This window comes from Hippoglossus hippoglossus, chromosome 5 (genome assembly GCF_009819705.1).
Source record: "Hippoglossus hippoglossus isolate fHipHip1 chromosome 5, fHipHip1.pri, whole genome shotgun sequence".
Lineage (NCBI taxonomy): Eukaryota > Metazoa > Chordata > Actinopteri > Pleuronectiformes > Pleuronectidae > Hippoglossus > Hippoglossus hippoglossus.
The window spans coordinates 14,556,967-14,572,897 of record NC_047155.1 but is presented as its reverse complement, the minus strand read 5'-3'; the positions used below and the strand labels follow the sequence as shown (position 1 = coordinate 14,572,897).

The window sequence follows — 15,931 nt, the reverse complement described above, 5'->3', positions numbered from 1 at the left end:
AGTTCCCATAGTGAGCGACAGTGGAGAGAGAGAAAAACCTTGTAATAGGGAGAAATGAATGGATGAAGAGGAGATAATCCTTTATTTTCTTTAGGATATTTCTAAGTGACCGAAGGTGAGATATCACAGGTCATTTCTTCCTGCAGTTGCTGGACTGTAGCTCAGTCGACCACATGCACTTTATATATATCACTCAGGTTTTTTTTTACACTGTATATATTGTGTTCATATTGCACACGTTACTTTCTATAGTTCTCTGTTATCTTACTTCTTCTGCAGCTGGTGTTCAGTGCATATGGGTCTGAGAGATGGTTTGAGCACCACAACCAAGTGTGAGAGTAATGTCACTTTGTCTCACTTGTGCTGTAAAAATGAATCTGACAACTTCTCTTGTTAGATTTTTTAAATAACAGAAAGTAGAATGATATTTCAAATGGATGAAAGTGGCGGGTTTCCCCTTTTTTGTTACAGGCGTTATTTCAGATTTGAAGTACATGAAGTGTAACTGTTAGTGTTTCTCATTTATACCAACTTTCCTTCTTTGTGGCGAGCTGTGAAAGAAATTGAAGAGAGTGAGTAACTGCTCAGACACACACTGTGCACATTAGCCGCACATGACTGCAGCGGCACATCAGGTTTTGTGTGCTCGTAGGGGATGAAGGGCCCAGAGCAGGCCCTGCCACAAGCCCTGCTCCACCCTCCTCTCTCTCTCTCTCTCTCTCTCTCTCTCTCTCTCTCTCTCTCTCTCTCTCTCTCTCTCCTCTGCTGGCCTCAGCAGCACGGAGGCACCTGCACGCCTGCGCCAAGCTCTCCCATCCCCCCGCCCATTTCCCTCCATCATCTGTCCCTCAGCTCCCACATCCATTGTAGGGCAGGACAGCATTTGTATTTAGACTAAAAGAGAGAGAGAGAGAGAGAGAGAGAGAGAGAGAGAGAGAGAGAGAGTAGAGCAGAGAGAGGCGGAGGGAGCATATGACACAAAAGAGGGAGAGAGCGAGAGCGAGAGAGAGAGAGGGAGAAATAGATCACAGCGTTAGAGAGCGGGAGAGGGGAGGCTGCGGCTATCGATGGCATTAACAATGGAGCATTAGGATCCAGAGAGGTGATAGTCAGCCTGACAACGGCTGAGGGTGAAGACATTTGAGGAGGGGGGAGCTCCTCCTCAGTGAGCACAGGGGGGGGAGGAGGAGGAGGAGGAGGAGGAGGAGGAGGATGGGCCTCGAACACAGACTTGCAATGGCACTGCAAAAATTGGATTAAAGCAGTAATGGTAACGTTCCTAATTTAATCTATCGCTGTGCTTCTTGTGTCTCATCCTCGTGTGTTCACATCCACGCTTGTTGACGTCCATCGGCCATCCCTCACGTCACAGTGTGTGTCTCCTGCCGCCCCAGGAAGGCACGGCACACTCCTGTCCTCCTGTTTTCATGCCATAGACAGTCTGCCGTCTCCATCCTCCTCATCACAGCCCTGCATCCCTCCCAACCTCCAGGAGCTTTAAATCATCACAGGACATCACCCGGCTTGCTTTGCTTATCATTATTATGATTATTAAAAGACAGTAGTAGATGTGAGCATCACTGCAGCTATGGATGTCTGCTCCTCTGTGTTGTTTTTGTTGTGCTGTTTTCACCATCGCCGGACACATCATCCCCTCCTAGTATCAGCCATCGCTTAGCTACCGCATCAGCATCTCACTTTCTCTGACCAGATCAGGAAATGTTTAACCAGCGGGGACTGCAGTCGCCTGTTTTTCCTCACCATTACACTGCGATTGAAACCTACTATGTTAAACACACATACACACAAACACTGCTCCACTCTGCTTGATTTGTAACCGCACAGGGGGCTTGTGCTCATCTCACACCGTCAAGCAAATAAAGAACAGATGAATCCTCGCACCGTTCCTGTCCAGAGAAATTAGAGCAGCGCTACGAGACATTCGATGTCATGCTGTCGGCCTGAGCTCATGTTTGCAGGGTCTGATTACAGTATTTTGACGTCAGGCAGAGGGTCATTAACTGTCCCACCATCTGCCGTGCAACACATATACATAGAGCAGGGTCAACGTGGTCAGCATCTCATCATCATCATAAATGCCACTTGTTACGTGCCATAAGTGTTTGAAATCTACCGTGTTGTATGATTTTAACATCTCATAAACATCTCATGCATTTTCCAAAGAAATGTGTTTGTTGCTTGTTTGTTCTGTGCACGATGCATGTTGGCCTTTCTGTTTACTGTATGCCTCCACCAAATCACTTACTGGCATTACCACCACAAATAGAGACTTTAAACAAGAAACTTCAAATATACATATTTTTCAAATGTTCAGTGGTTGTATTCTGAACTGATATATGTGGCTACCAGTTTATTTTAAATAAATACTTAAAAAAATACTCTCTAGGTAAAGTTAATAGAAACTAATGAATTGCAAATGTGTTCACTTGGTTACAGGAGTTTATCTGTTACAGCATCATCACATGATATTGCTTTAAAGGTTGAAGGAATTTACATACAGTCCAATCTGTGAGGATTTTTAAACAAAATACAAATATTTATAGTCACTCAAAATCTTCAGATTTTGTATTGAGTATAGTGAATTGAGTGAATATATCAGTACAGGCAAGGGTTGGCTTTGTGTAATTGTGTTACCTGTAGTAGTGGTAATAGTTGTAGTACTTTAGCAGGCAACCGGACTTGCTTGTGTCTCATCCAAGAGGTTTCTTCAGTTCTAACTGAAAAGTGGGAGGTTTCCCTGTGCAGCACAGTGGTGCACTGTTAACTCACAGAAGGTTCCAGGTTTGGGTGGGGGTCTCCCTGTGTGGAGTTTGCATGTTCTCCATTTACTCCGGCTTCCACTCACAGTCCAAAGATTGGAGACTTAAAATTGTGAGTGTGAATGTTTTTTTGTCTCTGTATGTTGGTCCCTGCGTTAGACTGGCAACCTGTCCAAGGTCAGTGTCAGCTGGGATTGGCTACAGCCCCCTCCCCTATGATCCTCAGAAGGATAAGCAGATAGATAGATTTATACCTATCTTGAGAGTCAATGTGATAAACCCTCTGGCCAACTATTGGGTGGTTGGGGTCCCCAGAGTCCCCTGAGAGGTGAAACATCCTCAGGAAACTCAAGAAAGTCCAGTTGCCTGTTTACACATGTAAAACTTCTGAAGATACCATGACCTGGATGACTACTCTCTACTCACTCTTCATTAAAGCCCACTGCCCTCTCATCCTCTCAGCTGGACAAGAGTGAGGTGGCAACACTCGGCCTACCCTCTACCACAAGCCATGGGGGCTCAGACAGCAACATCAGTGCGGACGGAGCAGGGGTGTCAGCGTCTGGGGTCGCGGCAGGAGGAGCAGAGGGTTCAGTCGCCACCGAGCCGCAGCGGACACGCGCTGCTCTGGAGCACCTGCAGCAGAAGGTCCTAAAGGTCACCGAGCAGATCCGCGTGGAGCAGGAGGCCCGTGACGACAACGTGGCAGAGTACCTGAAGTTGGCCCACAACGCTGACAAACAGCAGGCGTCCAGGATCAAACAGGTGTTTGAGAAGAAGAACCAGAAGTCGGCACAGACCATCGCACACTTGCACAAGAAACTAGAGCACTATCACAAGAAGCTAAAGGAGATAGAACAAGTAAGTGTGTGTGTGTGCTCGTTCTCTACTCTATCTGTTTCGTAATAATTATCTCATGACAAGTGTTCTATATTTGTCAGGACAGATGTGTCCGGATGTAGACTGATGAAACTCATCTCCCAGCACTCTCTTAAACCACTGCATCACCTGACCTACAGGCCCTGCTCTCCTCATCTATCTTCCTACAGTTCTCTCCCTTAAACCTAATCACCTCTCTCCCACCTATCCTCCACTTCTCTGCTTCCTCATTTCTCTTCCCTCTCTACAGAACGGACCCGCCCGGCAGCCTAAGGATGTCCTGCGGGACATGCAACAGGGACTGAAGGACGTAGGGGCCAACGTTCGTGCTGGGATCAGTGGTTTTGGAGGTGGTGTAGTAGAAGGAGTCAAAGGTGGCGTTTCTGCCCTCACTCACACAGCCGTGGTCTCCAAGCCCAGAGAGTTTGCCAGTCTTATCAGGAACAAGTTTGGCAGCGCGGATAACATCGCTCACCTCAAGGACAGTCTCGAGGACGGGGGCCATTCTGAAGACACCCCAACACCCCGGGCGCTGAGTGGAAGTGCCACCCTGGTCTCCAGCCCGAAGTACGGAAGCGACGACGAGTGCTCCAGCGCCACGTCCGGCTCGGGTGTGTGCAGTAATTCTGGTGGAGCCGGGGGAGGAGGCCTGTTAGGACCAACAATGGGGAGTCCCAGGCTAGACGGGCACCACCACCACCATCACATGCACAGCTCCTGGGACTCTCTGCTCGAGGGCCTGCAGGAAATCAAAGCCGGTCAGGCGCACATGGAGGACACCATCGAGGACATGAAGGGCCAGCTGCAGAGCGACTACTCCTACATGACCCAGTGCCTGCAAGAGGAGAGATACAGGTAGAGATTCTCAAAACACTGGCAGAGAAACACAACACGACCTCCGGTTTAATCAGTCCTCTCAGTGTTGTTCACTTCAAGGACAAGGCCAACAATGTCCTATATTTGTGATATGGTAAATGTTTCCTAAGCAAAGACAGAAACCAGCAGTGCATCATTCAATCTCACAGGACGTCCATAGTCACTCTGCGGCTTTTAGACGAGTCACTTTGTCTGTAATGGAGGTGTGAATCCAAGAATAAGTCACAAATATATATCTAAATACAGTGGTGGAGGAAGTACACAAACATTTTAGAGTTCAAATTAACAGACTAAAGTAGTACACGTTCCACATCAACGTTTCTACTTAGGTATAAGTAAGTACTTGCTTTTTAAATATACTGTAAGTCAAAGCACTTACACAGAGCTGCCTCTTCCCTAATGCTATTGTTGACTACATCATTATATCTGAGTCTCAGGGGTGCTTCTTCTTCACCAGTGATGCTTCTGCTGCAGGAGGCGGGGTCTAATGTTACCTGCCTGCTCTGATTGGATCAATGGATGAATTCCCCTCTCATTGTTGATTAGTATTAGAAAAAAAAAAAAGTACAGTGTCCCTGTAAATGCACTTTGTTACATCCAACCACTGTTTAAATATATGTTCAATCCTGAGCACTGTAGTTTTCAGCAAGTGTTTCCCAAATCTGGTGATGTAGCAGCAGGAGATATAGAATGAATTAAAAATAAACTCCTTCGGCACTCAGTAGAGCACATCAAATCTGTCCAATCAGATTTTCTTCATCAAGATCCATTGAATCTGTGAAAATGTCAAATGTCCAAAAAAAAGCCCTCAAGAATTCTGGATCCGCTCCCAGTTCCACACTAATATTTTATGGGTTCTTTCCTTTTTGGGTAATTACGGACAACAGCAACATAAAGTTGTTTTTGGCTTCTAGGAACGAGGAATATATAGTCTCAGGCTTTGGATACACAGGAGACATATAACTTATGAGAAGTTAACTTTTGATTTTCCCATGATCTTCTCTCTTTTTTTTTTTGCTCTATAAACTCAGGTACGAGCGACTTGAGGAGCAGCTGAATGACTTGACAGAGCTGCACCAGAATGAGATGACCAACCTCAAACAGGAGCTCGCCAGCATGGAGGAGAAAGTGGCCTACCAGTCGTACGAGAGAGCGAGAGACATCCAGGTAAAAATCAGTTTCACCTCTGACCACATCCAGCATCACTGTGTGGGGATGTTTGGGTGTGGTAGGACGTTTTATGTTGCACCTGTAACCGCACCCAAAGCTGATGACAGAGTCCTGGAGTGGATCGTCACTGCATCAAGGTGAGGAGGTAAATGACTGTCAGCAAAAACAGGAACTTCAAGGAGACTTACCTCCCAGAGAAAATGATTTCATAGATTGACTGTACAAGCAGGTAACTATGACCATAAACTGTATGTATAGATGGACGACTTGTCTCTGCTTCCTCCCATTATCCACCCTTTTGTTAATAGCATCAAATAACTAAAAAAAACGTAACTTTCCATCAGTGTGAAATCATCAGTGTTAAATGGCAGAAATCATCTTTGGGACTTGTGGATACTTATAACTTGGCTTCAAATCTTAACTATTTCTTCTCTTACTATTGAATTAAATCAATTGAGTGAATTAATATAGAACTTTTCTAGTCTTACCAACCAAGTGTTTTACAGTTCAAACCACATTTACCCATTCACACACACATTCACACAGCACTCCTATAGCTGCGCTTTTTCAAAAGAAATTCCGACACAACCGTCAGGGGAAATTTTGGGGTTCAGTGTCTTGCCCAGAGGCACTTTGGAATGCAGACTGGAGAAGCCACACTGGGATCGAACCAGGTCCATTGGGGATGACCCTCTCTACCTCCTGAGCCAATCTGCTGCATCAGGACTTGAAACTCACCAAACAATCAACCGATTGTTACACTTTCTCAGCAGAAATATGAAAAAAAAGTTGTTTTGCAAGCTCTTGAGGAATGAAATGTCATGTTGTGTTTACTCTTTGTGCAGGAGGCCGTGGAGTCGTGCCTGACCCGCATCACCAAGCTGGAGCTGCAGCAGCAGCAGCAGCAGGTGGTCCAGCTGGAGGGAGTGGAGAACGCCAACGCCCGAGCTCTGCTGGGCAAGCTCATCAACGTCATCTTGGCGCTCATGGCCGTGCTGCTGGTCTTCGTCTCCACGCTGGCCAACTTCATCACCCCGCTGATGAAGACCCGAGCCCGGGTGGCCACCACCGTGCTGCTGACGCTGCTGCTGTTCGTCCTGTGGAAGCAGTGGGACTTTCTGGAGCCGTGGCTGCTGCCCAGCTGAGCGCCCTGCCAGAGACTCACAGAGGGGACCCGAGCATCCAGAGTCACATGCTGGTTCCAGCTCTGTCACCACCACTTAAGGACTCAGAGACTGAAATAGAATAAGAGCTGCTGCACTCGTCCCCCTTTGACTTTTAAAGTGGGAGCATCTGAGGACAAAACATGGCACTTTTACAGATGAGGACAGGGTGAGGACAGTGTGTCGACAGGTGGGGACACACTGTCAAAAGACTGAGGACATCATCTCATCTCATCTCGTCCAAATCTACTGCTGTTGATGATCCGTCATCGATTGCACTGCTGTCACCAAAAACTCTTTCAAGACGTCTTTGGATCGTCTTTTCTGATTATTTATGATACATGAATTAATAAGACTATAGAGCAACTTATGATGACTGTAAAATCATGTAACCTTCATGTTGAAGCTGGTATATTTGAGAGGAACAGGTTGTTTTTCATGAATGTCATGTGCTCATGCATGTTGTCGTATGTGCACTGAAATGCATTTAGCTGGCATGAGTTAACAGTTCATATACGACTAAATGAATCTTCTATAACACACTGAACATTTTGTCGTCAGAAGACAGTGCAGATATTTTGTATTCGGTGTCACTTCCTGGTTCGTTTCACATCCTGGTCAGGTGTTTGCTTTTAGACGCATTTCTTTCTTTTTGTCTTTTTCTTGAATGAGCAGTTTTGAAAAAAAAATGACAATAACCAATGGTATCTACGGAAATTCAGCACAATAATTCAGCTAGGTAAAAACCTATGTCCATAGATGCTGTTTCATTACCACTATTGTAGAACGGCTTCTCTCCACAGTGTCAAACTAACTGGCATGCCTCATTGTATCAGAGTTTATATCCAGTTTGCAAAAAACAATTATTGCTGTTTTATTAAACACTTTAAGAAATAAATGATTTCATATATTAGGCAGATCGTGAATATATTGACTTATCATTCTTAACTGAGACTGGACCTTTTTTATTTGAATTATTTTAGGGTAAGAGGGTTGGACTTAATGTATATTATATAAAAGCTGTAAATAATGTTTCATCGCTAGTTAATAACATGTTCTCTGAAGACCGTTTATAAGCTTTTAATAAGAACAACATCTTGGTTGCCTGGTTGAGATTTGTAAAAGTAAAGAATTTATTTAACTTGTAATAAAGCACTTGTTTAAAACTTGAACCTTAAAGAGTGCCCTGTTAGAAAGTGGTGCTGAAATGATAGTTTTAAAGCGATCCCGCTAATTAACGAACAGAAGCAGATGAAAACAGAACCTCCTTGGAAGAGGTGATCACTGATCATGAACAGAACATGTTTCAAACATGAGAATGAATCTGCAGGAAACTGTTACATGATGTCATCATTCCTTCAGACACCGCTCTTTGAAAATTCTGAAGCTTTGCTAAACACGAAATAAGGCTCTAGTGTTTGAACTGAAAAGGGTTATAGGGTTTATGAAGACGATTTTCCATTCAAAAAAATAATCATGTGTTATTTCTTTTCTCAAAATGTACATAGTCTGAATTTTAAGACAATAACAGACCAACACGTGATTAATAAAATCTTCATAACAATACTAAATGGGAACAAGACAGTTCAGTTCAGAGAAATAATCCTCAGATGATTTGCTTTTAATACCCACCATCACCAGCAGCTTCTTTGTCTGGACCAGATTCTATTTATTCTAGGTTTTCAAATCTTTAAGAAAGCATTAGAGAAGCATAGTTTATAGGAGAACTCAGATCAGATGTGGATCCGTCTACTAATCCTGTGGATTATTTCAGATGTACTTTATCTGTCTCGGTTTTAGTGCTCAACATGTGAAAAGATGACACATTTTTCCTGACTCTACGGACATGGATCATGAATGTAACCTAGTGCAGACACTTGGATGATTGAATGAGGCTACATACAAAATGCTGCTTTAATGGTTTAAACATCATCTTAAATGTTTTAGAGAAACCTTTCACTCTAAAATGAACACATGACAAAAGGATTCAAATTTGTTTTGTCTTTTTTAATAATTACTGTCAGGCAAAACCCATATGACCATTACATTTATGACAGGTATTCTTACAGTACAAGACAGAACTCAAGGGGATCAGAGCCAGTGGCATGGCCTCACCTGACCGCTAAAAAGTAAGACATTCATCGTCATTAGATTGTTCCAACTTTTACATAGAGTTCACAAACGTCATTTGCATTTGACTCGTATCAAACACAACAGGTTTTTCTTGATTACCTAGCAAATTCTAAAGACCTTGATAGAAACAGCAGAGTAGAAAAAAAACATTGTATAACAAGCAGAAGATTTCCTGATTTGATCTTAATTTCCTATCAAGATGCAAGATGTACAATATATTGCTTTCAGGTGCTCAACTCAAAAAGAGGATACCCCCCCAAACCTCCCAGAAACACATTCTTCAGTATCAGCCCGCGCCCTCCACTCATTTTCCAGGTCCTGCCGTTAAAACACAGGCGCAGTGTCTCCGACCTGGGCTCAGACTCGTCTAACCGTCAAACCACAGGGGGGAGCTGCCGTTTGTAAAGAAGTTACAGGAGCTAAAAGATGAACAATCACAAAGATAGGACCAACAGTGATAGCCCCTCCTCAAAAGTGCAGCTTTCCATCACTCATCTTCAATCAAGTGTCTGAAGCTCATACATTTTGTTTTCCGTGGAAGCGAGACACAGAATGACTACGAAACAAACTAAAACAAAAGAAAACCGATTCCTGTTTCACTGAGAGCGCGCACCGAGGCCTCGGGCCCCAGACACAGTGTCCAGTCACAGCAGTACGATTGAGGAGAGGACACGGTGAAATACAAACAACATGATGAGTATTAAAAGATTTTCCTAACTGACATTTCACATTAATTAAAAAAGCTGAACATGAGGCAGCACAGAGTCTGGACTTTAGTTTCCCTCTATTCAAGTGGCACTATGCAGATGTATCCCATCATTTTTAGTGCATCAAGATCAAATGTTCAGTTGTAATTAAAATGCACGTTGTTGACATTATAGTGAGAAAATGCTCTAAACCCCAGATAGTGTGTTGCCTCTGGATGTAAAATGCTGTCTCAGGAGAGCGCCTGGTTGTTCCCAGACTCAACAGACGTGAGCCTGATTGTTTTTAAAAACACGGACACACAACTCGGTGTTCAGCAGGACAGAGTCGGACCTGCTCCCACAGTCTTCAGGCCATAAACCAATATGCTGGTCCCACAGTTGGAGAAAACCGTCGCTGCATTTATGAAAAGGTTTTTGATTTATTTTTTAGGGATAAAAACAGTGTCCAAATCTTTACAGGGACATTTCATATTTTATCATATGTACCATTATTCCTCCTGTGGATTATGCTGCTAACACTTTCACCTCGGCTCATGATTGTGTTCGTCCTACTGCCCTCATTGCTATCTTTTTTTAGTAAGTCGTTTTAAGGTGATTGTTAAATGACAACTGGGAAAGTAGGGACGAGTAGGACGACATTTTCATAAATGCAGCCCTAAGTTGCCACGTGCAGGTCGACATCACAGCGAGAGGTACCTAGGCAGACCTCTGGGTATAGAAGAGAATATAGGCCTGAGTGTTGCACACTTCCTCCACACTGCAAACCTTCATCTCAGAGTCATTGCAGTGGACCCAAAAACCTGAGGAGGAAAACACAAAACGGGTTTCAACTTCAACAGAACACCGGCACATCCGACACTGATGTGACACAGGTCTTTTCTTCATTCCTCACCTCCTTCTGTGTTGTAGCAGTATGCGGTGTAGTGCCCTGAGCCGAAGCCTTTACCATGATGCATGACTACAGCAGACAGATCGTAGGTGTAACCTCCTCTGTGGACGGAGTGACCTGAGCCGGTGCAGCAGTATGGTTTGATGTTCAGAACCTGGTCGAAGGCCACATGGACGCCGATTTTCTCCCTATGGTTCCGCCCTGACCATCTGCCGTACAACAGGGACGAGTTAGCATCACATGGATTCATAAAGCCTCACGAAAAAAATAAAAGTTCCTCTAATAACTAGAGCCCAAACTGATAGAAATTGGCTATTACAGACATCTGTATAAACATTAAGTTCTATACATATACTATATTCATTTTATTTATAATAAAGTTTATGGTTAAACTGTAGAATATCAAATCTCAAGTACATTTCTTTGTCGTAAAGGTTGATAATGACATCTTAACAATCGGCCGATTTCAGTATCAGAGATTTGTTACCCCCCTAATATCTGTGTCAGCCTCTACACCAAAAAATCCTTATCAGTCTGGCTCCAATAATAACCTACTCTGCTAGATACAAAAATAATTAACAACACTGAGTTTCTCAAATTGTTTCAAATAATGAAGCTATTTAATTATAAGAAAACCGCAGGTAGAAAAACTTGCCTGAAGCGTTTGAGGTGCAGCCGTAGAACCTGAGGTAAGCGGTAGATCAGAAGCTGCTTACGTGCCTCTGACAGAACTATGGGTTTGCGGGATGATTTCCTTCTTCTTTCTGGAAAACCACGAAACAACAAGGTGATGAATTAATCCAAAGAAGACTTCAAATGCACATCATTTATGAGAGGCTGTGTTTTCGTATCGAGGTGACACACCCTCACGATTTATCAGGCTTTGCAAACAAGTAAAGAGACATGTTTCACAAAGGCTCCCAGCTTTGTTTTCAACTCACTGCCTCTTCTGAGGCTTTCAACAAGTGATTATCCTCAGCTGCTGCTGGATGAAGACATGGGAGGAAGAGGAAGAGGAAGAGGAAGATGTTTTGTGCAGTAAAAGGTTAATTTGCTCAGGTATGCAACATTTTGACAAATCCCATTATTAAGAAAGCTGTTCTCAGACATGATTTAAAACAGAAACTGCATGAAGCCCAATCAGTTTGAATAATCAAAATCTGTCTTTTTGCTCCTGTTCATTGGGTTGTTTGTTTGTCAGCAGGATTCAGCAAAAACAATCAAATGGAACAAGAGAGAACCCATTCAATTTTGGGAGGGATCTGGACAAAGAGGCAGGGCGAACTGTCAACTACTTCAGATTCTTTTACTTCTAGCTGTAGGTAAAAATGCCAACAGAAGTAACAACCTGTTTCCAGAACCTGCTGTTTTTTGTGTTGCAGTGTGGGGAAACATTGTACTGACTGTTGCAGTGGTTGCAGGCGTAGATGCTGCCTTCAAGAGCCTCCATCTCTGTAAACTTGGACAGCATCTCGGTGAGGGTGCAGCTGCGCTGGTAAGCTGTCGAGCCTGAGCCTTTGTCTACGCTGTGATATCGCTCTGGAAATTCCAAAGACAGATCCCAGAATGGCTCAACTGTGTTGGACTTGTGCTTACAGGACAGACACGTCACCTGAAACACAAAAAGACACAGTAAGAAGCCAAGAAATCAGATCAGGATGTTTGTTGATGATTCAATGGATCGGAAATATTGTTCAGAAATCAGAGTGCAGTTTATTATAGTTGTTATGGTGGATAAATAAAATCATCATTGTTTGTCGAAGTGTCTGGCATGTTGGCAGTCTCACCTGGCTGAGTAGCTGCCCATGAAAGATGGTGTTCAGGACCTTTAGCACTTGCTTGGACAGTTTCCTCTTGTTGATGGGAATAACTATCCTGCGTTTGGACCCCTCTGTGTCCAGCTCCTGCTGCACCTTGTCCAGCAGCTCACACAGGAACTCCTGGGCGTCCTGCTGGTCATACCCCCGGAAAGCTGGGATGAGGTTCCACACGGAGTGCAGCATGGCGAAGGGAGATACCAGAGACCACCGGCCTGACCACATGACCCTGAAAAGTGTATGCAACTCATGGCACAGAGACATCTGCTGGCGGGTGGAGCACCGAGGCTCTTTGGGCTGGACCAACTCTGCGGCCCGCGGGGAAGGTGGAGCGCTTTCTTTATCGCCCACAGGCAAATTCAAACTGTCTGCCTTCCCCATGCGTCCAAGGGGGCATCCTGGCGGCTCTGTGTTCACACTGCTGACCACACCTCCTCCTGTGACCCCCTTCACCCCCTGGGAGTTATTGGTCTTTGCCAGCAGCTCCTCAGTCTCACACAGGTCCAAAGTAAGAAAACACTCCCTGAATTTCTGCAGGTGGCTCAGCACTTGCAATATTGAGTTCATATAGCACGTGTTCCCCAAGTTGCGCAGACCAGTGACTCCTGGGGCAGGTCTCCGACGGGTTACCGCATGTGTGGAGTAGTATCTCCTCAGTTTGGCAGCTCTGCCATTCTGAGGAGCCTTGCGGGACAGGGTTAGAATGGAAGGCTTCTTTGGGGGAGGAGGTAGCCGTTCTGGAGGGTCGCGGAATTTGCGTGGAATGAGTGTGATCATTGAACGTGGTGCCTGAGTAAGAAGCCTGGCACTCTTTCTGGGAGGTACATTGCCAAGCTCTTCCATGAGTCTCCTTTTGACCTCTTTCTTTTGTCTCCTAGCTTCTTCCAGTTTCTCCTCGCGTTGATTCTGCAGCTCCTGATTTTTGCTGATCCACATCCGGAACATCTTTCCAAGCAGTGCTTTCCTCCTGTGACGCAGGGCCAGCTGCATGGCAGGCTGTGGCCCACCTTCCCTAACCCAGGTGGTGCACTCACCGCCAGTCGAGGAACGGAGCGAGCGTCTACCTGGGCTCCGGACAGTAGAGAGTGCCCCTCTGAGGAGCTTGAGGTCTCCTTCTGCGTTATCATTGAGTACATAGTCTCCACAGGCAAAGCAGAAGACATCCAGCTCACGTACCTCCATGGCCAGTGGGTGTTGTGACTCCTGAAAGTGTTTGAGCGAGTGCTCCTCCATGAAGCGTCCACAGGCCACGTGGGAGCACTTGAGGCAGGCCCACACTGAATCTGTGGTGCTGCAGTCCACACAGTGCCATTTCTGTGGATTGAGGATGGAGTGATCCTGGCTCAGACGAAGGCGTCCCACGTGCTTACAACGATCCATCTCTCCAGATACACATGTGGCCTCAGTGATAGGACACACGTCCTGAAGCCAAGCAGCCACTCATTCTGTGATAAGAGTTACAAGGAAAAAACCAGAAAGAAAGTTCAAGACCTGCGGTTATTAAGGTGTTCTGTACATAGTTATCAGTCTGAACTGCAATGTACATTTTACAGCATCGGAGCAACACAGTTCCCCTGCCACACAGCCAGGCCATTGGGGTTGTGGAGTGGACCGGAACGAATCACAATCGAATATTAACTCACAATATGTGATCGTCAGCTTGTGTCTGAAGAGCGACAGAGACAATCAGAGACACACACAAGCGTACACAGTCTGCAGACAGGACAGAGGTTCCTCCCGCAGATTATCACACGGTGTTGTGTTATTTTTAACTTCGTTGTTGCAGAAGAAGCAACGGGGCGTTTATCCAGGGACACAAAAATAATCGCAAGGTTAATAGAAAGATCAGCTCTAAAATTCTAGAGGGAACGATGACATTGAAAATTAAAAAAGACAAACTTACTGTAAATGTAGCTTGCTTGATCAGGTTTCTGTAGAAAACTCAACAGCATTATTCTGCTTCATCACCCATGACCACAGTCACCACCAGCCACGACGGGAAAGTTCTGCAAAATCAGGACAAAATCAAATAAATTAAGCAAAGTTGTATCACAACTATTTTCTATTTTACAAACAGTTTTTTAATCAAATTGGGAGACAAGTAATGATTTTTCATTTCTCCATTTGAAGGATACCTAACATTATGAAGTTTTTGAAAACATACTTTAAATAAAGGCATTAACTAATATGAACTTCTCCTAAAATTCTAATATTCACCAACATAATAATGTCAACAGTTATTAATACAATTCAAGACCCTGAAAACTGAACATGGCTGCAAAACATCTTAACAAGATGAAGTGTCACGGTTTGTGATTTGGCTACTCGAGAAAAGCATTTAAAAAAAAACTTGATGAATGTGAAACTTTGAGTCCTTGGTTTCATACAAGGCTTTTCTTCCATTATGTGTCTACGTGTTTTAATAGCTACTCCTCCTCAGCGAGTTTGAGGTGGGTGGCACATCATTGGTATTGTGGACCGAGCTTTACAAATCTACATCCTCTACTTACTACTTGACAGGATAAATAGTAGTAAAACATAAGCAAATGTTAAAGTAGAAATTAAACAAAATGTGGTTGCTGTGGTGCACTGGTTATTAAGAAAATGATTCATACATAAACTGGTTATAATAAAGTTATGTTCGTTGATAACATGTTCCTCTCACAACAATCTGATACTAACCCGATTAAGACAACAGTCTGAATGAAACACTGCCAGGTAAACAGATTACCGTTGCCGGAATAAGGTCAGACTCGGAATAAGCAACAATCAAATTAAAACACTTGGACTGTGGAGTATTCTGATCTTAGTGACATCCTAGATATATATTGGACATTTGTTATATTGCCATTGACGATAATTACACTGCGATCATGGTTGATGTGATAATGACACTATGCTCTGTAATATGTAAATAGGAATATGAATGAAATCTTCTATTAGCAAGTCATGGAAACATCATGTCTACTGTGACAATTCTCAATCTTCCAGGTCACGGTATCTAGAGGAGATGAACATGCGTACGGAGGTAACTGGATTTCCTTGTTGTGTCTCAGCCAAGAGGCTTAATCAGCTCTAACTGACTGGTGGGAGGTTTCCACTCTAAAGACCTAAGAAAAGAAAACCAGAGGTGAAATACCTGAAACCTCACACTGGTCATTTGGATCTGAAGAAGCCTCTTGACTGAGACACAAGTCCAGTTGAATATGTACACATGCATAACTCCTACAGATCATGTAAACATCCGAATCAAAACATCCAGAATAAGATTATTGTTTTGCATAGTAACCGAATCACAATGTAGTGCTGTGGTGCTGCTGATTTGCACTTAGTTGGATGTTCATATAGACGCAGAGACATTGACATGAAGGAGAATGGCTGCCTGTCCATTTAACTGATGTGGTTAATTCATGTAATTGTCTCCCTCGCCAGAACCAGCGCTGTGCTGCACACTTCCTTCCTCCTGTTTATTGTTTTCTCCTTTGTGTGAATCATCCACGACTTTCAAAACTAACAT

At 44.1% G+C, this 15,931-nt stretch overlaps 3 protein-coding genes across 3 annotated transcripts in view; 2 read left to right on the top strand and 1 right to left on the bottom strand.

Annotated features, from left to right (window-relative positions):
- LOC117761837 (olfactory receptor class A-like protein 4) overlaps positions 1 to 15,931 on the top strand; it is a 946,130-nt gene that overhangs the window by 666,105 nt on the left and 264,094 nt on the right. The gene's annotated exons all lie outside the window — the stretch shown is intronic.
- Positions 884 to 8,040, top strand: tmcc2 (transmembrane and coiled-coil domain family 2). Its single transcript, XM_034586079.1, has 5 exons — positions 884 to 1,270; positions 3,243 to 3,641; positions 3,910 to 4,514; positions 5,567 to 5,702; positions 6,551 to 8,040. The coding sequence occupies exons 1-5, from the start codon at positions 1,268 to 1,270 to the stop codon at positions 6,848 to 6,850; spliced, it is 1,443 nt and encodes a 480-aa protein (XP_034441970.1). The 5' UTR covers positions 884 to 1,267; the 3' UTR covers positions 6,851 to 8,040.
- usp49 (ubiquitin specific peptidase 49) lies at positions 8,857 to 15,522 on the bottom strand. Its single transcript, XM_034586050.1, has 7 exons — positions 15,439 to 15,522; positions 14,318 to 14,420; positions 12,385 to 13,859; positions 12,002 to 12,209; positions 11,253 to 11,361; positions 10,601 to 10,806; positions 8,857 to 10,508 (listed from the first exon to the last, which is right to left on the bottom strand). Exons 3-7 carry the CDS (start codon positions 13,792 to 13,794, stop codon positions 10,405 to 10,407), a joined length of 2,037 nt encoding a protein of 678 aa, XP_034441941.1. The 5' UTR covers positions 13,795 to 13,859; positions 14,318 to 14,420; positions 15,439 to 15,522; the 3' UTR covers positions 8,857 to 10,404.

Bases quoted from the DNA above. Each gene is read 5' to 3' on its own strand.
- tmcc2 (XM_034586079.1), top strand. The intron at 3,642-3,909 runs GTAAGTGTGTGT...CCCTCTCTACAG, and splicing joins AGCTAAAGGAGATAGAACAA to AACGGACCCGCCCGGCAGCC. The intron at 4,515-5,566 runs GTAGAGATTCTC...CTATAAACTCAG, and splicing joins CTGCAAGAGGAGAGATACAG to GTACGAGCGACTTGAGGAGC.
- usp49 (XM_034586050.1), bottom strand. From the start codon at position 13,794: ATGGATCGTTGTAAGCACGTGGGACGCCTTCGTCTGAGCCAGGATCAC. The intron at 12,210-12,384 runs GTGAGACTGCCA...TTTGTGTTTCAG, and splicing joins ATGGGCAGCTACTCAGCCAG to GTGACGTGTCTGTCCTGTAA. The intron at 11,362-12,001 runs GTCAGTACAATG...GTGGTTTTCCAG, and splicing joins CGCCTGCAACCACTGCAACA to AAAGAAGAAGGAAATCATCC.